Consider the following 24,183-nt stretch of genomic DNA (forward strand, 5'->3'; position numbering starts at 1 on the left):
GTAGCCTCAGCTGGCTTTGGCCGGATTCATCAGGTTTCAGTCTGACAACATCACGACTGTAGCTTATATCAATCATCAGGGGGGAACAAGGAGTTCCTTGGTGATGATAGAAGTTTCCAGGATAATCCGATGGGCAGAGACTCACTCTTGCCATCTATCAGCAATCTATATCCCAGGGGTAGAGAACTGGGAGGCAGATTTTCTAAGTCGTCAGACTTTTCATCCGGGGGAGTGGGAGCTCCATCCGGAGGTGTTTGCTCAACTGGTTCGGCTATGGGGCACACCAGAATTGGATCATATGGCGTCTCGTCAGAACGCCAAACTTGTTACGGATCCAGGTCCAGGGATCCTCAGGCAGTACTGATAGATGCTCTAGCAGTACCCTGGTCGTTCAACCTGCCTTATGTGTTTCCATTTCCTCTCCTTCCCCGTTTGATTGCAAGAATCAAACAAGAGAGAGCTTCAGTGATTTTGATAGCACCTGCGTGGCCACGCAGGACTTGGTATGCAGATCTGGTGAACATGTCATCTCTACCACCATGGACTCTGCCACTGCGACAGGACCTTCTAATTCAAGGTCCGTTCAAGCATCCAAATCTAATTTCTCTGCAACTGACAGCTTGGAGATTGAACGCTTGATTTTATCAAAGCGGGGTTTCTCCGAGTCGATCATAGATACCTTGATTCAGGTTCGAAAGCCTGTCACCAGAGTAATCTATCCTAAGATATGGTGTAAATATCTTTTTTGGTGCGAATCCAAAGGCTACTCATGGAGTAAGATCAGGATTCCTAGGATTTTGTCCTTTCTTCAAGAAGGATTGGAGAAAGCATTGTCAGCTAGTTCCTTAAAGGGACAGATATCTGCTTTGTCTATCCTATTGCACAAGCGTCTGGCGGATGTCCCAGACGTTCAGGCTTTAGTTAGAATCAAGCCTGTGTTTAAACCTGTTGCTCCGCCATGGAGTCTAAATTTAGTTTTTAATGTTCTTCTAGGGGTTCCGTTTGAACCCATGCATTCCATAGATATTATGGAAAAGTTGTAAAGTTCAGTTTCTAGTTGCTATCTCTTCAGCTCGAAGGGTTTCTGAACTATCTGCATTACAATGTGACTCGCCTTATCTTGTTTTCCATGCTGATAAGGTGGTTTTGCGTACCAAACCTGGGTTCCTCCCTAAGGTTGTTTCTAACAGGAATATCAATCAGGAAATTGTTGTTCCTTCTCTGTGTCCTAATCCTTCTAAGAAGGAACGTCTGTTGCACAACTTGGACGTGGTTCGTGCTTTGAAGTTTTATTTGCAGGCAACCAAAGATTTTACCAATCATCTTCTTGGTTTGTTATCTATGCTGGAAAGCGCAGAGGTCAAAAGGCTACGGCTACCTCTTTCCTTTTGGCTGAAAAGCATCATCCGTTTGGCCTATGAGACTGCTGGACAGCAGCCTCCTGAAAGAATTACAGCTCACTCCACTAGAGCGGTGGCTTCCACATGGGCTTTTAAAAATGAAGCTTCTGTTGAACAGATTTGTAAGGCTACGACTTGGTCTTCGCTTCATACCTTTTCCAAATTTTCCAAATTTGATACTTTTGCTTCTTCGGAGGCTATTTTTGGGAGACAGGTTTTGTAAGCAGTGGTGCCTTCCGTTTTGGTTCCTGTCTTGTCCCTCCCTTCATCCGTGTCCTAAAGCTTTGGTATTAGTATCCCACAAGTAAGGATGAAACCGTGGACTCGGTACATCTTGCAAAAGAAAACAAAATTTATGGTTACCTGATAAATTTCTTTCTTTTGCGATGTACTGAGTCCACGGCCCGCCCTGTCTATCAAGACAGACAGTATTTTTTATTGAAAACTTCAATCACCTCTGCACCGTTTAGTTTTTCATTTCCTTCCTTGGCCTTCGGTTAAATGACTGGGGGGTGGAGTTAAGGGGGGAGCTATATAGACAGCTCTGCTGTGGTGCTCTCTGCTACTTTCTGTTAGGAAGGACAATATCCCACAAGTAAGGATGAAACCGTGGACTCGATACATCGCAAAAGAGAGAAATTTATCAGGTAAGCATAAATTTTGTTTTTAAGAGATCCCTCTACATATCTCAAAACAGAATGCACCTGTCATGGTTGATTATATATTTCTTACATGTTCTATGTTAAATTTGGCATATATTATGTATTAATATTGTTTTTGTGTTTTATTGTACCCTAATGTATTAATGCAATGTTTTGTGGACCCAAGACATACTTGAAAACGAGCGAAATCTCAATGTATCCTTCCTGGTAATTTTTTATAAATAAAAATAATCTACTCTTTCTTCTGATCCTCATCTAATTTTTCATCAGGATAAGGCAATCTTAAAGGGACATTAAACCCAAATTTTTTCTTTCATGATTTGGAAAGAGCAAGCAATTTTAAACCACTTTTTAATTTACTTCTATTATCTAATTTGCTTCATTCTCTTGATATGCTTTGCTGAAAAGCATATCTAGATATGCTCAGTAGATGCTGATTGGTAGATGCACATAGATGCCTTGTGTGATTGGCTCACCCATGTGTATTGCTATTTCTTCAACAAGGATATCTAAAGAATGAAGCAAATTAGGTAATAGAAGTAATTTGGAAAGTTATTTAAAATTGTATTCTCCACCTGAATCAGGAATATTTTTTTGGGGGGGGTTTAGTGTCCCTTTAAGAACTACTTTCTTACCAAACGTTGTTTCTTCTGATAACTTCAGCAGAGAAATTGTTGTTTTTATGTCCTAGTCCCAAGACTGCTTCAAAAATATCTTTGCATAATTTTGATGTTAAGGCATTAATATATTACATCAATGCTACTAAAGCCTTTAGACAAACTTCTAGTTTGTTCATTCATTTTTCTGGCTCTAAGAAATGTCAGAAGGCTTCTGTTTTTGGTTTCTTGGTTGAAACTTTTGATTCACGTTTCACAGGTCAGCCTCCACCGCAATACATTACTGATCATTCTACCAGGTCAGTTGCCACTTAATGGGCTTTTAAGAATGAGGCCTCAGTTGATCAAAGTAGCTACTTTGCATACTTTTACAAAATTCTACCATTTTAATGTTTTTGCTTCCTCTGATGCAGCTTTTGGTGGAAAGGTGCTTCAGGCAGTTGTTTCAGTTTGACTTTTTCCCTGTTTTACTTTCTTTTTTTTTTTTTTAAGCGCAGTTATGGATTTATTCTCTCAGTAAAAATGTTTTTTAAAAGCCCTCCCTTTGTTATTACTCATGGACTCCACAGCTTGGGTATTAGATCCCAGGAGTAATGGATTGTGTACTCTTCCCACCTTTATGAAAGAAAACATCATTTATGCTTGCTTGTTAAATTTCTTTCTTTCATGGTGGTGAGAGTCCAAAATACCCCACCCTTATTTATTTTTTTTATTTTTTTTAAGGGGTTGTTTCTTTAAGCTCATCTTTCCCTGCTCTTTTTTTTTTTTTTTTTTTTTTGGCTCTTGCTTTTTTTTTGGCTCTTGCTTTTTTTTTCTTCTTACCTTACGTCTGCTTGGATTTGTGTTGGACTGTGGTATGTGTAAGGTAAGAAGGGTTAAGTAGAGCTCTTGGGGTTTGGGAATCTGCCTCCTCCAAGTGGTAGGGAAGGTAATTGGATTGTGGACTCTTAATTTATCAGGTAAGCATATTTTTTTTTTTTATGATCCAGGTAAAGAATGCAATTTAAAAAAAGAAAAAAAGCTTTCCAATATGCTTCTATTATCAAAACATGCATATTCTTTTTATATGCACACTTTAAGATTCTAGGTACTGAGCATCTGCAAGAGTGCACAGTATATACATATATGCATTTTGTGATTGGCTGTTGGCTTTCACATGATACACGTGTTTGTAAGTCAGCTCCTCATTCCACCGCTCACCCTCTGAGAAGTTGTCTTTGAGCACCTAGTACATTAAAGAAAATACAAGACTATTTTAATCAATGGGGATATCCCTTAAACTTTGGATTGGCCTGCAAAGGGTCTTTATTTTTCTATGGTACTTTCTTAAAGGGACAGTATACTCCATTTTTCATATAACTGCATGTAATAGACACTTCTATAAAGAATAATATGCACAGACACCGATATAAAAATCCTGTATAAAAGTTTAAAAACTTGCTTAGAAGCTTCCAGTTTAGCTCTGTTTAAAAGGCTAGTGGAACGCCCACTGCAAGTGAGAAATATCAGACACTTCCCCCTCCCTTTGCCTATGAAAAGACCCTTTACACAAACAGAAGCAAGCTGGAGTAGGTATACGTCGGTATTCTCCTAAAACTTTGGGGTTTGGTTAGGAGTCTGAAAATCAGAGCAATGTTATTTAAAAATAAGCAAAACTATACATTTTTTTATAAAAACTAACACTTTATGGGCTATATAAATAGGTCATCTGCAAAACATTTATACAAAGAAAAAACAAGTGTATAATGTCCCTTTAAATTGAGATCTGGTAAGTGCTCTCTTCAATGCTGATGGGTGGCAACTCCTCCTTCCTGAGAAAAGTGGACTGCAGTTTGCCATTCCTCTGTAAAGGCAAATATCCAAGAACTGTATCTTATGATTATCAAAGTTAATTTTAACTTACGTTTTGAAAATTTTGATCCTGAAGTAGAAAAATAACTTCGGTCCCCAGTTTCGAACTCTGCCAGCAATTAATTGGCATACGATAAGGCCACTTTGAACCTCATTGCTGTACTAGTCTTTTGTAGATCCATCTGTTGCTCGAACCTAAAATAATTAGTAGTCAGGACTCGGGAAGAATTCCAACAGATATAGTAAGACTTCTGAGGGAGGACCAGTATAAGGATATTTAGATAGTTGTCTGGCAAAAGCTTGCGGAATGACAGTGTATAGACTTGTCACATTTAATGCGACCAGTATGTCATATACCCCAATATCTTTAAATTCTTTTATATATCCCAATAACATTAGTTAATCCAAGAGTTAATCCAAGAGGAAAGAGGGCATATTGCGTGCCAGTGGGTTGTTGATTGGAAAAAAAATTGTATTTAGACGAAGTTGCCTCTGAGATGTTAGTGTGTCTATTAAGAAATTAAAACTGTGTGGCAGGTAGGGATGAAAAACTATATTCTCACTTGGTGTTAGTCAACTCAGGTTAAGGTGTCTCAGTTTACTACAACGTTCAAATCTGATCCCTCAATAGTTGCAGTTTTTTTTTCTTTTCTTTTTTCTCTTTTCTTTTTTTCTCTTATAGTCATCCGTGATTGGATGGGGTCGGGGCAGCCCCCATTTATTTGACTGGTTACCTCCTATGCTCCTAAAGGGTTAACTGTTTGTTCTAGGGTCACATTTTCCCCATCTGGGTCAGATCATGAGCTCTAAACAGTTTGTAAGCTCTTGGACTTTCAGTAACCAAATTTCCTGGGACAATTCGAAAAGTCACGTTGTAGTTCATTTTGAGATGTCTGACACAAATACTCTTTCCCGGTAATCATTAGTCGATCCTTCAATATTTTTTTTGTTTTTAAACTCCCAGTTTTTTCTCAAATTGTTGGATCTGTTTTTCCAGCCAATCCTCTGATCTATCCTTTTGTAACTTGCATAAGTGAACCTGTCATATGTGTATCTCAGTTCTAGTCTCCTCTAGTAAATGACCCACCTCCTCTATAACCAGCAAAATTAAATCCAGCGAGCATTCATTTAAATTAGGGAGTTGGCATTAGTTTAAATGGCAAGGAAAACCTTTAGGCTTTCCAGGTAGTCAACATTTTTGAGGTGATAAATCTTCCTAACTTATTTTCATGCATTTGGAATACTCTTTAGTTACATTTATGTTACTTAGTATGTGGGTTATTAAAGTGATTGTCAATTTTCACTGTTATGAAATTATACATATATAGAGAATAAGTATATTAATCATACCGCCACTTTTATTTTTTAATCAAAGGTGTAATTTAATTTTTATCAGCATTTGTAAATAGCGTATTTTCACTATACCTGCTCCTCCCACTCTCCACTTCCTCCTTCTATGCAATATTACGTATACAGCGGTCCCACCCGCTGTTTACTTAGTGGCAATGCTCGCTCCCGTCTCAGTTACTCACTGCGCATGCGTCAAACAACGATTCCGCTGTCTTATATCTTACATTTTTGCTCATACTTTTTAGTTATACTGGTAATCGTATGTGATTGTAGAATACGGAGCCCTTTTTAAACTTACAAATCCGTATATTATTTCAAGAATCAATGAACTCCGTGAATTATTCAAATGCGCATGCGTGAATTGTGAACGAAGTTATAGGAAACATGTTGTAACGCAAGCGCAATGCGGACTAGTGACGACACACAAAGGGGTTGGGTCCCCCTGTGGTTAGCGCCGTGATTCGTTATGCTGATCGTGGCTATAAATGACAAGGAGAGATAGCAAATGCCGGGTGGAGGATTATAACAACGGGAGCGATATAAATACATTGAAAATGACGGTAATTGCGATGAAATAAATAAAATGATGAATGAAAGTCAAGTTATTTTGAGATTAATATAACGCAGAACTTTAGAGATGATGCAGAGTTTACATTCACTTTAAGCTGCCAAGCTTGACATAGTCTGATCACACTCTGTAGTTGATCTATTTCTTGCGAGAAGTTAAATATAGTGCAATAATAGATCTGTATATCGGGGTTTGAGGACTAACTAGTAGCAAGGGAGCTCCTATATTTTTTTCATCTAGCTCCTACGTTTTTGGGTTACTCTCCATGTATCTATACACACTACCACTGTCTGGCTCCTAAATATTCTTACTGGCTTCTACATTTTAAACAGATTTGTCGACCCCTGCTGTATATATTGCTGTGTTCTTCACAGAATGTTTTGCCAGCCAGGTGGCATTCTGAAGTAACTCAGTTGGGGACAGTGTAATACTTTGTCATATTATAAACTTTTTGCTTTCCAAAGAACCAATTGCACAATTTGCTATCCAATGCACAAATTGCATTATTTAGACTACATTTATTTGATGATGTGTTCAATAAACATCAAAACCTTTTAATATTGGTAATTTCAACTTTATATTGTCCTAAATTGTGGTCAGTAAAATCAGCCTGGTGGTGTCGATTAAAAAGGTCCTAGAAAGAACACTGGTCCTATTCCTTACAGGAAGTTTTCTTTTACAGTTTTTTTTTTTTTTTTTTTTAATTTTATTTCTAGAACAAGGATTAGAGCACATAGCAGAAAATATCCTATCATATTTGGATGCAAGATCCCTGTGTGCAGCAGAGCTTGTGTGCAAGGAATGGCAGAGAGTAATTTCAGAAGGTATGCTTTGGAAAAAGCTAATTGAAAGAATGGTGCGTACCGATCCTTTGTGGAAGGGACTTTCCGAAAGAAGGGGATGGTAAGTGTCAGAATTTAAAATGTATAATGGGATTTAGTTGAACTTTTAAAAATGACATTTTATTACAATTCATTATTTTACTTTTCAGGGATCAATATCTATTTAAAAACAGACCCACAGATGGCCCACCAAACTCTTTTTACCGATCATTGTATCCAAAGATTATTGAAGATATAGAGGTAACCTGTTTCTCCCTATCTGTTTGTTCTGTTTTGTGATGACATTTTTGTGGTATATTTTTCATAATGTCAAACCCGTAATTCTGAACTTCAGAAATAGTCCACACCAAACACAGGCTGCAAAATGATCGCAAGAATAGTTGTCCAACTTACTAAAAGCCTTGTTCAAACAGATTTGTTTTTAGAGTGTATTGAAATCCATGATTGTGGTATCTGGAATTTGTAAATAACAAGTGGAAGGGTTGTTTAGAACAAAACGGCAAACAATTTGAATTGTTAATCTTCTTTAATCATTTTTCTTTCATGTAATTAGCAAGAGTCCATGAGCTAGTGACGTATGGGATATACATTCCTACCAGGAGGGGCAAAGTTTCCTAAACCTCAAAATGCCTATAAATACACCCCCCACCACACCCACAATTCAGTTTTACAAACTTTGCCTCCCGTGGAGGTGGTGAAGTAAGTTTGTGCTAGATTCTACGTTGATATGCGCTTCGCAGCAGGCTGGAGCCCGGTTTTCCCCTCTGAGTGCAGTGAATGTCAGAGGGATGTGAAGAGAGTATTGCCTATTTGAATTCAATGGTCTCCTTTTACGGGATCTATTTCATAGGTTCTCTGTTATCGGTCGTAGAGATTCATCTCTTACCTCCCTAATCAGATAGACGATATACTCATATACCATTACCTCTACTGATTCTCGTTTCAGTACTGGTTTGGCTATCTACTATATGTAGATGAGTGTCCTGGGGTAAGTAAGTCTTATTTTTTGTGACACACTAAGCTATGGTTGGGCACTTTATATGTAAAGTTCTAAATATATGTCTTTAAACTTATATTTGCCATGATTCAGGATGATCAGTATTTCTTATTTCAGACAGTCAGTTTCATTATTTGGGACATATGAATGTTCATTTTTTCTTACCTTAAAAATTGTTTCAATTTACTTTTTTCCCTGTTGGCTGTTAGGCTCGCGGGGGCTGAAAATGCTTCAATTTATTGCGTCATTTTTGGCGCGGACTTTTTTGGCGCAAAATTTTTTTTTTACATTTCCGGCGCCCTAATTGACGCCGGAAGTTGTTCGTGATTGTGTCATTTTTTTGACGTTTTTGCGCCAAAAATGTCGGCGTCTCCGGATGTGGCGTCATTCTTAGCGCCAAAATAATTTAGGCGGTTTACTTAGCGCCAATAATGTGGGCGTCATTTTTGGCGCCAAAAAATGTGGGCGTCATTCTTGTCTCCACCTTTTTTTCACATTATTTCAGTCTCATTTTTCATTGCTTCTGGTTGCTAGAGGCTTGTTCATTGGCATTTTTTTCCCATTCCTGAAACTGTCATTTAAGGAATTTGATAATTTTGCTTTATATGTTGTTTTTTTTTGTTTTTTTTTCTATTACATATTGCAAGATTTCACTGTTCCTGTTTCAAAACAGTTCTAAGGGATTCCTGTTGACCGAGTTCAGTCCTACCAAAGCTAAGTTCATTTATTTTAAAATGTTATGAATGTTTTTCTTTAGCTATGGTTTGTAATAAGTTATCATGATAAACTTTTACATGCAGAATCCGTTAGTATTTATGCTTTATATATTTGCTATTCTTTTTACATCTTATGTACAAGGATTACTTAGAAGATTTATAAGAATATTTTTCTGATTTTATTTTAAAGGCTTTGTCTGACATCGTGCCTTCTAATAAAATTTTTAGGTCTTTTTCAAACTTTTTTAATTATTGAAGTTTCAAATGACCAACAACATAATGATTTATCCTTCTCTGATGATGATTTTTCTTCATCAGATATTGACACTAACAAATCCACTTTTTTTTTTATTTTTTTTAATTAAAGTACATTTGTTCTTTGTTGAAAAGGTGTTGATTATTTTGGATATTAAGGTAATTAGTTCTTTCAAGACTAACATTTTATTTCTGTTTATTTATTTTCAGAGGTTTTTTTCCAGTTCCTCATATTAGGGAATGGAATAGGCTGAGAATTTCCTTTTATTCCTTCTTTAAAGGTTTTAAACTATATTCTTTGCCGGCATTTCATTTCAATTTTGAAGGTTCTCCAATTTAATGGGGCTATCTCTACTCCTGCTAATTATGCTATTGTTTCTATAGCAAAATAGTATTTATTTTTCCTTTTAGATGGTTGTATCTTATTTAAGGAAAATTATTTATTTTCAGGTACTTTTCTTGGTCCTGTGATTTATTTGAATGATGTTGCAATTACTTCATTTTTTCTGTTTACTTTAAAATCAAGTATCAGATTTATTTTAGCATTATTAAGGACAAAATCTACTAGACTAGGTGCTGTTGCATTTGTCTTGTTTTGCATTTGTTGATTATGCAAGTCCAGTGTGTTGACTGGTCCTTTAACTGGGTTATCATGCTAATATTTTTTCATTTGTGTCTTCATTTGAATATTTTTGCAAATGAGGTTTATTCTATATCTTTAGCTGTTTTAGCTAGAAGAATTTTGTGATTTCTAAAAAAATCCATATTTCTTTCTAAGATAATCATTTATTTGGTTTATAATTGGATTCAATTCTTAACTGTTACTCTGGCCTTCTAGATTGAGTTCCAAGACTAAACTTTAAGCTCATTAGTTTGGTTGTTCTTATTAAGGAACAAATTCCCAAGTAACATGTTTTTAATTTTAAATCTTTTTCAAAATCAGCTCCCTAAATTTGCAATGTATGTGCCGTATTCCAGCTTTGCTGGTAAGGGGCAATTTAAGATTTTTTTGATATTTGTTTTGCAAATTTCTTTGATTTTGGATACAGAATAAAGTTCAGAGTAAAACCGCCTGTGAGAAGTCTTTTTTTTCTCTTTGATATTCCAGCTATTCCAGTAAGGCTAACACTTTCAGTGTGTTTCAATCCTATATATTTTGGGATAATGTTGAAGCGCGGCTGATCACCCGTTGGGGCTCAAGTGCTGCTCAGACCTGGAATCTTCTGGGGTATTTCTTCCAGTTCCATTTTTAGGAACTGGGTTTTGGGGTTTTTATTCAAACCTATTCTTTGTTCCAAAGATAGAAAATCTTTTTGTTATAGAAATGTATCATCTTTTAGATTGGTATCTATATGGTCTATTCTGCCTTTTGTTGGTCAGTGATGGCATTATTTGTTTTCATTAGATACAATAAATGCATATCTTCATTTTCTGTTTTCATTCAGATTATTTTCTGAGGCTGTGGAATCTCATATGATTCAACTTTGTTCTTTCAGGACATAGTTAGAGGATCGTTTTTTCAAAAGCTCTTGATTCCTCACATAAGGGTCACCTTTTTTTAGGTTTCCAGATAGTTTGTGTCCCTGTCTTTGTCTCTATCAGACAAGGGACAATTTTATTGGGTTCCGTCTGTCGGTACCTTTAGTCTCTATTATTTCCTTCAATTGCTATATATGCATAGGAGTTTTAGGTCTTATGGCCACAGCATTGGATTCAATTCCCTTTGCTCATTTTCAATACAAATAACCTTTTCCAGTTTTTTATGCTGAATTAAGGTGCAGGGATTCTAGGATTCCACATTTTAAATCTTCGAATCCTAATATTTATCTATCTTGATTTGGTGGTTAAGATCACCATCATTTAGTTCTACAGGTCTCTTTGTTTCTTTCAACCTGGGCCATGATCTTTACAGCTGTGAGTCTTTTTGGTTGGGAGGCTGTCTGAGGATCTCTGTCAGCACAAGGGGTTTGGAAATCTCAGGAGGCGAGATTACCATTTGATATTTTAGAACTCCGTGCATTCTCAGAGTTTTTCAGTTGGTTTCTTTTTGAAGAAGAGACGTTTTTTGTTTTTCAGACAATATCACCACTATGTTGTATGTCAATCATCAGGGTGGGACTATCAGTCCTTAGGCTGTGACAGAAGTGTCTCGGATATTAACTTGGGCTAAATCCAGCTCCTATCTCAATTCTGTTTTTTTTTTTCCCCAGGTATAGATATTCGGGAAGCGGATTATCTCTGTTAATCAAGCTTTACATCCGGGAGAATGATCTCTCATACCCAGATATGTTTTTCAATTTTTCAGATGTGAGCATTTCTAGAAATAGATCTGTTGGCATCTCATCTGAATAAAGAACTTCCCAGGGGCCTATTCAGGTCCGGGGATCCTCAGGCGGAAGTAGTGTATGCATTGACATTTCTTTGGAATTATCTTTTTGCCTATTTCTTTCCGCCTCTAGTTCTTCTTCCAAAGTGATTTCCAAAATTCTTATGGAGTATTTGTTTGTTCTGCTGGTGGCTCCAGCATGGCCTCTCAGGTTTTGGTATGCAGATCTCTTTCGGATGGCCAGTTGCCAACCTTGGACACTTACGTTTAAACCAGACCTTCTTTCTCAAGGCCCATTTTTTCCATCAGGATCTCAAATCATTAAATTTGAAGGGATGGAGATTGAACGATTGATTTTTAGTCATAGAGGTTCTCTGAGTCATTGATTAATACTATATTTCAGGCTCCTAAATCTGTCTCTAGAAAGATTTATTATAGAGTCTGGAAGACCTACTTTTCTTGGCATTCTTTTAAAATTCATAGAATTTTATAATTTTTTCAGGTTGGTTTGGATAAGGTTTTGTCTTCAGTTCTTTGATAGGACAAATCTCTACTCTTTCTGTTCTTTTTTCACAGAAAGATTGCGAATCATTCTGATATTCATTGTTTTGTACAGGCTTTGGTCCGTATCAAGCCTGTCATTAATTCAATCTCTCCTCTTTGGAGTTTCAATTTGGTGCTGAGGGCTTTACAGGTTCCTCCGTTTGAAACTATGCATTTTCTGATTTTTCATCAGGATAAGGCAGTGTTACTTCCTGATATTCATCATTTTTGGTTTTGATTCGTATCAAACCTGTCATTAAGCCAATTTCTCCTCCTTGGCTTTTCAGGCTCTTCTATTTTAGCATATGTTTGCTCTGGACATTAATTACTTTCATGGAAAGTATTGTTCTTTTTGGACATCACTTCAGCTAGAACAGTTTTTGAATTATCTGTTCTTTCTTGTGAATCTCTTTTTTCTGATTTTTTTCATCAGGATAAGGTGGTTTTCGCTGTCCTCATTTCAATTCTTACCTAAAGTTGTAAATTCTAACAACATTAGGGAGGACTTTTTGTTTTCCTAAGACTTCTTTGTTGAGATTCTTACTTTCTTTGGATATGGTAAGAGTTTTTGAAATTCTATGTTGTAGCTATTCAGATTTCAGATAGACTTCTAGTCTATTTGTTATCTTTTCTGGTTTTAGGAAGGTCAAAAGGCTTCTGCCATTTATTTGGCATCTTGCTTAAACTTTTGATTCATCATGCTTATTTGGAGTCGGGTGGATTCCCGTCTCAGGATTACGGCTCATTCTACTAGGTAAGTTTCTACTTCCTGGGCTTTTTAAGAATGAAACTTCTGTTGATCAGATTTGCAAAGCAATGACTTGGTCTTCTTTGCATACTTTTACTATGTTCTACCATTTTGATGTTTTCTCTTCTTTAGAAGCAGTTTTGGTAGAATGGTACTTCAGGCAGCTGTTTCAGTTTGATTCTTCTGCTTATAATTTCAGTTTTTTTCATTATAAAAATTGAAACTTTTTTGATTTGGATAAGTGGATAAATTTTTCAGCGGAATTGGCTGTCTTTATTTTATCCCTCCCTCTCTAGTGACTCTTGCGTGGACCTCCATCTCTAGTGACTCTTGCGTGGAAGTTCCACATCTTGGGTATTTATTATCCCATACGTTACTAGCTCATGGACTCTTGCTAATTACATGAAAGAAAACATAATTTATGTAAGAACTTACCTGATAAATTCATTTCTTTCATATTAGCAAGAGTCCATGAGGCCCACCCTTTTTGTGGTGGTTATGATTTTTTTGTATAAAGCACAATTATTCCAATTCCTTATTTGATTCTTTCGCTCCTTTCTTATCACCCCACTTCTTGGCTATTTGTTAAACTGAATTGTGGGTGTGGTGAGGGGTGTATTTATAGGCATTTTGAGGTTTGGGAAACTTTGCCCCTCCTGGTAGGAATGTATATCCCATACGTCACTAGCTCACGGACTCTTGCTAATATGAAAGAAATGAATTTATCAGGTAAGTTCTTACATAAATTATGTTTTTTGTGGCACACTGAATGGCCACATTTTCAAGATGACTACAGCACTGGTGAAGTCAGCTGATGCCTGAAAGCCTGTTAGTAACCATGGTTACTGAACTGCTGATTGTTTCATAACTTTTTTTTTTTTTTTTTTTTAAATACTTTATGAATCGTGGAAGTTATAATTTTCACTTCCGTTGCCCTATAATTCTTTGGTACATCTATGTAGTTTATCTCTAGTCCTTTGAATACTTGCCTAAAGATTTCTTTGTAATTTGTACCTCCCGGGACATTGGTCTTTCTTTATTTGGTCCATATAAAATGCTAGCCAATGGGAAGAAACTATACTACCGTGGATGTGGTTAGATTTGTTTGAATCATTCTTTACTGAAGATACAATAATGCATGCAAACTGTTAATTTAGTTATGATTTAGTAGCAGTATTATGAAAGCTGTATGCTTTGAGGATGGATCCCTTTGTTTTTCATGTAATGAGGCAGTTGCTCCCCATGGAGCTTACATAATAATCTTTAAGGGCAGCCTCTACCTCATGGTTCAGCAGCATTCAACATGTCACAATTCCAGGCAATGGAAGTGATTCCACCTGGACAGGGTCAGTCAAAGGAGCAAATCCAGGGAATATATATCTGGAAGCATAGCTATATTAAACCCAGCTAGGAGTGTGCATTTGGTCTGTTCATTATCAAACAAATGCCAAATATGGCCATTGCAAGCAGCATTTGGCTTTTTTTTTTCGTAGCTGGATTTCTTCTTGTGAAAGTTAAACACACTAATATCTGTGCAATTCCAGATGTTTTCTTCTAAAGATGTGAAGAGTCCACAGGTTCATCTTAATTACTGTTGGGAACACCACTCCCCGCCAGCAGGAGGAGGCAAAGAGCACCACAGTAAAAACTGTTAAGTATCACTTCCCTACCCATAAACCCTAGTTATTCTCTTTGCCTCTATGTGCATGGAGGAGGTGAAGTTTAGTGTGTAATAAAATTATATTTTCTGAAAAGATTGAGACTTCAATCAAGCTGCAGGGTATAACCTAGTCCACTTTAGTGTCTGTGGTCGAGCTGTGGTGGTTTTAAAGCGGTGGGGAACTTGCAAAGTGGTGCTTGCTGCCCTGGCCTCAGATATCTAAGTTGGTTTCTTGGCTATCTGTTATCCTAGTCGCTGTGAGGAAAATGTCTCGTATAAGGAGCTGTCGTCATGTCAGACAGCACGGCAGGTAATTGCGGGTCTTCCTTGTGGGAGAGGGGCACTGAGGAGTTCCTGCTAGGAATAATGTAAGGGACGGATAGCTTACCCATAGGTGTGTTTTTTTGTTTGTTTGTCGTTTTTTTTTTTTTTTTTGCTCTGACATGCTCGCAGGCACAGGTTGGTGAGAGACGTGTGAGACTTATGGAAGTCTCAGGGCTCATTTTTGTGTGTGTTTGGGTGCTGCACTGTTTTTAGTTAACGCTATAGACTGTTTTACTATCCAGATTACTGGTGTTTTTTTAACCACGCCCACCTCCTTGTCGATACCACGGGAGTGTTTTCATGCCTTCCTGATGTTCGTGACGTCATTGGGCCTGCGTGTCCCTGCTCTGTTCGATCTTCCTTTGTTAACTGCGTGGTGAGGAGCGCAAGTGAAATTGTTGCAGGGTTTATCCGCTTCACATGGTGGTAAAGGCACCTCGGTATACTGAGGTGCGGAGGCAGGTAATATCTGAGGAGTTTATTAAAGATTAATAGTACTTTTGAGACCAAGTTATTATTATTATTCATTTTAATTCATTTTGAGCATTAACGCTAGAGTGCTTTTGAATAGAGGATATTAATCGGATATGTCTGATATGGAGGGAGTCCACTCAATTCAATCGCTGTTTACTGTGTTTAGACGCACAAATTGCAGCACCCATGCAGTTCTGTCCTTCCTGTGTTAAACACACATTGCAGGGTAAAAATAAGTTTTTTTTTTTTTTTTTTTTTTAAATGTTGAGCCATATGTCTCTCAGGAGGATGGTTGTCCAGGTAATGCCAGGGCCTTCCCCTATTTCATCCAAAGCCGCTATGGCATCTAACACTTTGTCTTGTGGTTCCTCTCTAACTCCCAGTGGCGCGTTTTTAAAGGCAGAGATTGCTGCACAGGTATCCTCAGCGATATCTGCAGCCTTGGTCGAGTTTCCCAGATTTTCAGGGAAGCGCAAGAGGATATCTAAGGTTTCAGAGACTAGGGTATCTGTTTCTAACACTGACTCGGGTTCCTTTAAGATCAGAGGATGAGGAGGATTCTCGCTCAGAGGGTAAGATTTCAGATTTAGACAGTGTAATGCCTTTCTCTGATAGTGAAGGATCTTCCTTCAGGTTAAGGCTGGTTCACCTCCGTTTGCTATTAAAGGAGGTTTTTAGCTACTTTGGATGACTCTGAGACTCGGGCAGTGGTAACTCCTAAGAATTCCAGTAAACGTAATAGTTTCTTTGATGTTCCTTCCTCTTCTGAGGTTTTCCCGGTCCCAGATAGGCTAAGGAAATCATAGCCCAAGAGTGGGAGAAACCAGGAGTGGTTTTTACACCGTCCCTGGTTTTTAAGAAAATGTTTCCAGTAGAATAATCTATTAAGGAATCTTGGTCGTCGGTGCCCAAGGTAGAGGGTTCCATTTCCACTCTGGCCAAGAGGACTACTATACCTATTGAGGACAGTTGTTCCTTCAAGGATCCTATGGATAAGAAGATGGAGACTTATCTTAGGAAAATCTATGTACATCTTGGTCTCCAATGGCAACCTGTGGTATGTATTGCCACATGCATGAAGCGGTTGCCTCTGATCCATACCTGGGGGCAGACTTTCTCAGTTTGCTCAGGTCTGGTTAGAATTCGAGTTGTCCCCCCAGGGGCAGGTTTCACCTTTCCAGATTATCTGCAGACCAGATAAAGAGAGAGGTGTTCTTGAAGTGTGTCAAAGACCTCTCGGCTCTGGGGGTGATTTTTCCGGTTCCAAAGTTGGAACAGGGTCTTGGATTTTACTCAAACCTTTTCTTGGTCCCCAAAAAAGGGGGGGGGGGCTTCCGCCAGATTCGAGACTTAAAAGGTTTCAACAAACTCCTCAGGGTTCCGTCATTCAAGATGGAGACCATTCGGACAATTCTTCCTTTGATCCAAGAGGGTCAGTATATGACGACCATAGACCTAAAGGACGCTTATTTACATGTTCCCATCCACAGGGATCATCACAAGTTTCTGAGGTTTACATTCCTGGATTGTGACTTTCAGTTTGTGGTCTTGCCATTTGGCCTGGCCACAGCTCCCAGAATATTCTCAAAGGTTCTAGGGGCCCTCCTAGCGGTGGTCTGGTCCAGGGGGATAGCAGTGGCCTATCTGGATGATATTCTAATTCGGGCTCCTTTCGCAGAGACAGCATCTCACACAGAGATGTTACTGTCCTTCCTCCGGTCTCACGGGTGAAGGTGAGTGTGGGAAAGAGTTCTCTGGTTCCAGCGACAAGAGTAGTGTTCCTAGGGACTATCATAGACTCTGTCCTGATGAAGATATTTCTGACGGAGACCAGAACAGTCAAGCTTCTATCATCTTGAGTCCTTCAGGAGACACACCGTCCCTCAGTTACTCAATGAATGGAGGTAATTGGACTAATGATGGCAGCCATGGACATCGTACCATTTGCTCGTTTTCATCTGAGAGCCTTGCAGTTGTGCATGGTCAACCAGTGGAATGGAGATTATTTGGAACTCTCTCCAAAGCTAATTTTGGATCAGAAGACAAAGGATTCTCTTCATTGGTGGCTCTCTCGGGATCACCTGTCCCAGGGCACTTGGGTGATAGTGACTACAGATGCCAGCCTAGTGGGCTGGGGGGCAGTCTGGAAGTCTCTCAAAGCTCAGGATCTTTGGACTTGGGAGGAGTCAAAATTGCAGATCAACATCCTAGAGTTGAGAGCAATTTACAATGCGCTGTTAGCCTGGCCTCAGTTGGCTTCAAACCAGTTCATCAGATTCCAATGAGACAACATAACGTCAGTAGCGTACATCAATCACCAGGGGGAACGCAAAGTTTTCTAGCTATGAGGGAGATTTCTCTGATCATTCAGTGGGCGGAGGACCACTGTTGTCTTTTAGCCATCCACATCCCATGAGTAGACAACTGGGAAGCAGATTTCCTAAGCAGGTAGACTTTCCATTCAGGGGAATTGGAGCTCTATCCGGAAGTGTTCTTCAAGCTGGTATCCAGATGGGGGATGCCGGAGTTGGATCTCATGGCGTCCCATCAAAATGCAAAGCTTCCAAAGTACGGTTCCATGTCGAGGGATCCTCAGGCCTTCCTGATAGACGCCTTGGCAGTTTCGTGGGATTTCCAGATGGCCTATGTTTCCTCTGTTTGCTCTTCTGCCTTGGGTAATTGCTCGCATAAGACAGAAAAGGGCATCAGTGATTCTAATGCTCCAGCTTGGCCTCAGAGAATCTGGTATGCAGATCTAGTGGAGATGTCATCTCTACTTCCGTGGAGGCTTTCCCTGAGGAAGGACTTTCTTCAGGGACCGTTTCTTTATCCAAATCTCGTTTCTCTAAAGCTGACTGCTTGGAGATTGAACGCTTGATTCTATCCAAGCGTGGGTTTTCGGAGTTTGTAATCGAGACTATGATCCAGGCTTGTAACCCGGTTACTAGGAAGATTTACCATAAGAAATAGAGGACATTTTTTTTTTTTTTTTTTGTGTGAAGCTAAGCGATATTCTTGGAGTAAGGTTAGTATTCCAAGAATATTATCCTTTCTCCAGGAGGATCTGGAGAAATGTTGGTCTCTTAGTACCCTGAAGGGTCAATTTTGAGCCTTATCGGTACTTTTGCACAAGCGTTTGGCGGATGTGACGGATGTTCAGTCCTTCTTTCAGGCCTTGGTCAAAATTAGGCCGGTGTTTAAGGTGGTTGCTCCTCCTTGGAGCCTTAAAGGAACACTGAACCCAAAATTTGTCTTTTTTGATTAAGATAGAGCATGCAATTTTAAGCAACTTTCTAATTTACTCCTATTAATTTTTCTTCGTTCACTTGCTATCTTTATTTGAAAAATTAGGCATTTAAGCTTCTTTTCTTTCATGTAATTAGCAAGAGTCCATGAGCTAGTGACGTATGGGATATACATTCCTACCAGGAGGGGCAAAGTTTCCCAAACCTCAAAATGCCTATAAATACACCCCTCACCACACCCACAATTCAGTTTTACAAACTTTGCCTCCTATGGAGGTGGTGAAGTAAGTTTGTGCTAGATTCTACGTTGATATGCGCTCCGCAGCAAGTTGGAGCCCGGTTTTCCTCTCAGCGTGCAGTGAATGTCAGAGGGATGTGAGGAGAGTATTGCCTATTTGAATGCAGTGATCTCCTTCTACAGGGTCTATTTCATAGGTTCTCTGTTATCGGTCGTAGAGATTCATCTCTTACCTCCCTTTTCAATTCGACGATATACTCTTATATATACCATTACCTCTACTGATTCTCGTTTCAGTACTGGTTTGGCTTTCTACAAACATGTAGATGAGTGTCCTGGGGTAAGTAAATCTTATTTTCTGTGACACTCTAAGCTATGGTTGGGCACTTTGTTTATAAAGTTCTAAATATATGTATTCAAACATTTATTTGCCTTGACTCAGAATGTTTAACATTCCTTATTTTCAGACAGTCAGTTTCATATTTGGGATAATGCATTTGAATTAATCATTTTTTCTTACCTTCAAAAATTTGACTCTTTTTTCCCTGTGGGCTGTTAGGCTCGCGGGGGCTGAAAATGCTTCATTTTATTGCGTCATTCTTGGCGCGGACTTTTTTGGCGCAAAAAATCTTTTCCGTTTCCGGCGTCATACGTGTCGCCGGAAGTTGCGTCATTTTTTGTCGTTATTTTGCGCCAAAAATGTCGGCGTTCCGGAAGTGGCGTCATTTTTGGCGCCAAAAGCATTTAGGCGCCAAATAATGTGGGCGTCTTATCGCTGTCTAGTGCTGGACCTACCAAAGCTAAGTGTATCTGCTGTAAACATTTGGTAGCTATTCCTCCGGCTGTTGTTTGTATTAATTGTCTTGACAAACTTGTTAATGCAGATATTTCCTTTAGTAAAGTACCATTGCCTGTTGCAGTTCCTTCAACATCTAAGGTGCAGAATGTTCCTGATAACATAAGAGATTTTGTTTCTGAATCCATCAAGAAGGCTATGTCTGTTATTTCTCCTTCTAGTAAACATAAAAAAATCTTTTAAAACTTCTCTCCCTACAGATGAATTTTTAAATGAACATTATCATTCTGATACTGATAATGGTTCTTCTGGTTCAGAGGTTTCTGTCTCAGAGGTTGATGCTGATAAATCTTTGTTTCTCCAACATAGGTGTGTCCGGTCCACGGCGTCATCCTTACTTGTGGGATATTCTCTTCCCCAACAGGAAATGGCAAAGAGCCCAGCAAAGCTGGTCACATGATCCCTCCTAGGCTCCGCCTACCCCAGTCATTCTCTTTGCCGTTGTACAGGCAACATCTCCACGGAGATGGCTTAGAGTTTTTTAGTGTTTAACTGTAGTTTTTATTATTCAATCAAGAGTTTGTTATTTTGAAATAGTGCTGGTATGTACTATTTACTCAAACAGAAAAGAGATGAAGATTTCTGTTTGTAGAGGAAAATGATTTTAGCAACCGTCACTAAAATCCATGGCTGTTCCACACAGGACTGTTGAGAGCAATTAACTTCAGTTGGGGGAACAGTGAGCAGTCTCTTGCTGCTTGAGGTATGACACATTCTAACAAGACGATGTAATGCTGGAAGCTGTCATTTTCCCTATGGGATCCGGTAAGCCATGTTTATTACGATCGTAAATAAGGGCTTCACAAGGGCTTATTAAGACTGTAGACTTTTTCTGGGCTAAATCGATTCATTATTAACACATATTTAGCCTTGAGGAATCATTTTATTTGGGTATTTTGATATAATAATATCGGCAGGCACTGTTTTAGACACCTTATTCTTTAGGGGCTTTCCCAAAGCATAGGCAGAGCCTCATTTTCGCGCCGGTGTTGCGCACTTGTTTTTGAGAGGCATGGCATGCAGTCGCATGTGAGAGGAGCTCTGATACTTAGAAAAGACTTTCTGAAGGCGTCATTTGGTATCGTATTCCCCTTTGGGCTTGGTTGGGTCTCAGCAAAGCAGATACCAGGGACTGTAAAGGGGTTAAAGTTCAAAACGGCTCCGGTTCCGTTATTTTAAGGGTTAAAGCTTCCAAATTTGGTGTGCAATACTTTTAAGGCTTTAAGACACTGTGGTGAAAATTTGGTGAATTTTGAACAATTCCTTCATGTTTTTTCGCAATTGCAGTAATAAAATGTGTTCAGTTTAAAATTTAAAGTGACAGTAACGGTTTTATTTTAAAACTTTTTTTGTACTTTGTTATCAAGTTTATGCCTGTTTAACATGTCTGAACTACCAGATAGACTGTGTTCTGAATGTGGGGAAGCCAGAATTCCTATTCATTTAAATAAATGTGATTTATGTGACAATGACAATGATGCCCAAGATGATTCCTCAAGTGAGGGGAGTAAGCATGGTACTGCATCATTCCCTCCTTCGTCTACACGAGTCTTGCCCACTCAGGAGGCCCCTAGTACATCTAGCGCGCCAATACTCCTTACTATGCAACAATTAACGGCTGTAATGGATAATTCTGTCAAAAACATTTTAGCCAAAATGAACACTTATCAGCGTAAGCGCGACTGCTCTGTTTTAGATACTGAAGAGCATGACGACGCTGATAATAATGTTTCTGAAGGGCCCCTAACCCAGTCTGATGGGGCCAGGGAGGTTTTGTCTGAGGGAGAAATTACTGATTCAGGGAACATTTCTCAACATGCTGAACCTGATGTGATTACATTTAATTTTAAGTTGGAACATCTCCGCATTCTGCTTAAGGAGGTATTATCCACTCTGGATGATTGTGACAAGTTGGTCATCCCAGAGAAACTATGTAAAATGGACAAGTTCCTAGAGGTGCCGGGGCTCCCAGAAGCTTTTCCTATACCCAAGCGGGTGGCGGACATTGTTAATAAAGAATGGGAAAGGCCCGGTATTCCTTTCGTCCCTCCCCCCATATTTAAAAAATTGTTTCCTATGGTCGACCCCAGAAAGGACTTATGGCAGACAGTCCCCAAGGTCGAGGGAGCGGTTTCCACTTTAAACAAACGCACCACTATACCCATAGAGGATAGTTGTGCTTTCAAAGATCCTATGGATAAAAAATTAGAAGGTTTGCTTAAAAAGATGTTTGTTCAGCAGGGTTACCTTCTACAACCAATTTCATGCGTTGTCCCTGTCGCTACAGCCGCATGTTTCTGGTTCGATGAGCTGATAAAGGCGGTCGATAGTGATTCTCCTCCTTATGAGGAGATTATGGACAGAATCAATGCTCTCAAATTGGCTAATTCTTTTACCCTAGACGCCACTTTGCAATTGGCTAGGTTAGCGGCTAAGAATTCTGGGTTTGCTATTGTGGCGCGCAGAGCGCTTTGGTTGAAATCTTGGTCGGCTGATGCGTCTTCCAAGAACAAGCTACTTAACATTCCTTTCAAGGGGAAAACGCTGTTTGGCCCTGACTTGAAAGAGATTATCTCTGATATCACTGGGGGTAAGGGCCACGCCCTTCCTCAGGATCGGCCTTTCAAGGCAAAAAATAAACCTAATTTTCGTCCCTTTCGTAGAAACGGACCAGCCCAAAGTGCTACGTCCTCTAAGCAAGAGGGTAATACTTCTCAAGCCAAGCCAGCTTGGAGACCAATGCAAGGCTGGAACAAGGGAAAGCAGGCCAAGAAACCTGCCACTGCTACCAAGACAGCATGAAATGTTGGCCCCCGATCCGGGACCGGATCTGGTGGGGGGCAGACTCTCTCTCTTCGCTCAGGCTTGGGCAAGAGATGTTCTGGATCCTTGGGCGCTAGAAATAGTCTCCCAAGGTTATCTTCTGGAATTCAAGGGGCTTCCCCCAAGGGGGAGGTTCCACAGGTCTCAGTTGTCTTCAGACCACATAAAAAGACAGGCATTCTTACATTGTGTAGAAGACCTGTTAAAAATGGGAGTGATTCATCCTGTTCCATTAAGAGAACAAGGGATGGGGTTCTACTCCAATCTGTTCATAGTTCCCAAAAAAGAGGGAACGTTCAGACCAATCTTAGATCTCAAGATCTTAAACAAGTTTCTCAAGGTTCCATCGTTCAAGATGGAAACCATTCGAACTATTCTTCCTTCCATCCAGGAAGGTCAATTCATGACCACGGTGGATTTAAAGGATGCGTATCTACATATTCCTATCCACAAGGAACATCATCGGTTCCTAAGGTTCGCATTCCTGGACAAGCATTACCAGTTCGTGGCGCTTCCTTTCGGATTAGCCACTGCTCCAAGGATTTTCACAAAGGTACTAGGGTCCCTTCTAGCTGTGCTAAGACCAAGGGGCATTGCTGTAGTACCTTATTTGGACGACATTCTGATTCAAGCGTCGTCCCTTCCTCAAGCAAAGGCTCACACGGACATAGTCCTGGCCTTTCTCAGATCTCACGGATGGAAAGTGAACGTGGAAAAGAGTTCTCTATCTCCGTCAACAAGGGTTCCCTTCTTGGGAACAATAATAGACTCCTTAGAAATGAGGATATTTCTGACAGAGGCCAGAAAAACAAAGCTTCTAGACTCTTGTCGGATACTTCATTCCGTTCCTCTTCCTTCCATAGCTCAGTGCATGGAAGTGATCGGGTTGATGGTAGCGGCAATGGACATAGTTCCTTTTGCGCGCATTCATCTAAGACCATTACAACTGTGCATGCTCAGTCAGTGGAATGGGGATTATACAGACTTGTCTCCGAAGATACAAGTAAATCAGAGGACCAGAGACTCACTCCGTTGGTGGCTGTCCCTGGACAACCTGTCACAAGGGATGACATTCCGCAGACCAGAGTGGGTCATTGTCACGACCGACGCCAGTCTGATGGGCTGGGGCGCGGTCTGGGGATCCCTGAAAGCTCAGGGTCTTTGGTCTCGGGAAGAATCTCTTCTACCGATAAATATTCTGGAACTGAGAGCGATATTCAATGCTCTCAAGGCTTGGCCTCAGCTAGCGAGGGCCAAGTTCATACGGTTTCAATCAGACAACATGACAACTGTTGCGTACATCAACCATCAGGGGGGAACAAGGAGTTCCCTAGCGATGGAAGAAGTGACCAAAATCATTCTATGGGCGGAGTCTCACTCCTGCCACCTGTCCGCTATCCACATCCCAGGAGTGGAAAATTGGGAAGCGGATTTTCTGAGTCGTCAGACATTGCATCCGGGGGAGTGGGAACTCCATCCGGAAATCTTTGCCCAAGTCACTCAGCTGTGGGGCATTCCAGACATGGATCTGATGGCCTCTCGTCAGAACTTCAAAGTTCCTTGCTACGGGTCCAGATCCAGGGATCCCAAGGCGGCTCTAGTGGATGCACTAGTAGCACCTTGGACCTTCAAACTAGCTTATGTGTTCCCGCCGTTTCCTCTCATCCCCAGGCTGGTAGCCAGGATCA

The 24,183-nt window shown here is 39.8% G+C and overlaps 1 protein-coding gene across 3 annotated transcripts in view; it reads left to right on the plus strand.

Moving 5' to 3' along the window:
- The window catches only part of FBXW11 (F-box and WD repeat domain containing 11), a 240,270-nt gene that overhangs the window by 103,931 nt on the left and 112,156 nt on the right, over window positions 1–24,183 (plus strand). For all 3 annotated transcript variants that reach the window (XM_053718555.1, XM_053718556.1, XM_053718557.1), the window contains 2 exons: window positions 7,165–7,351; window positions 7,440–7,530. In XM_053718555.1, the coding sequence (XP_053574530.1) occupies window positions 7,165–7,351; window positions 7,440–7,530 (278 nt within the window). The remainder of the gene's footprint in view (window positions 1–7,164; window positions 7,352–7,439; window positions 7,531–24,183) is intronic.

The sequence above is a fragment of the Bombina bombina genome, chromosome 6, assembly GCF_027579735.1.
Source record: "Bombina bombina isolate aBomBom1 chromosome 6, aBomBom1.pri, whole genome shotgun sequence".
Classification (NCBI taxonomy): domain Eukaryota; kingdom Metazoa; phylum Chordata; class Amphibia; order Anura; family Bombinatoridae; genus Bombina; species Bombina bombina.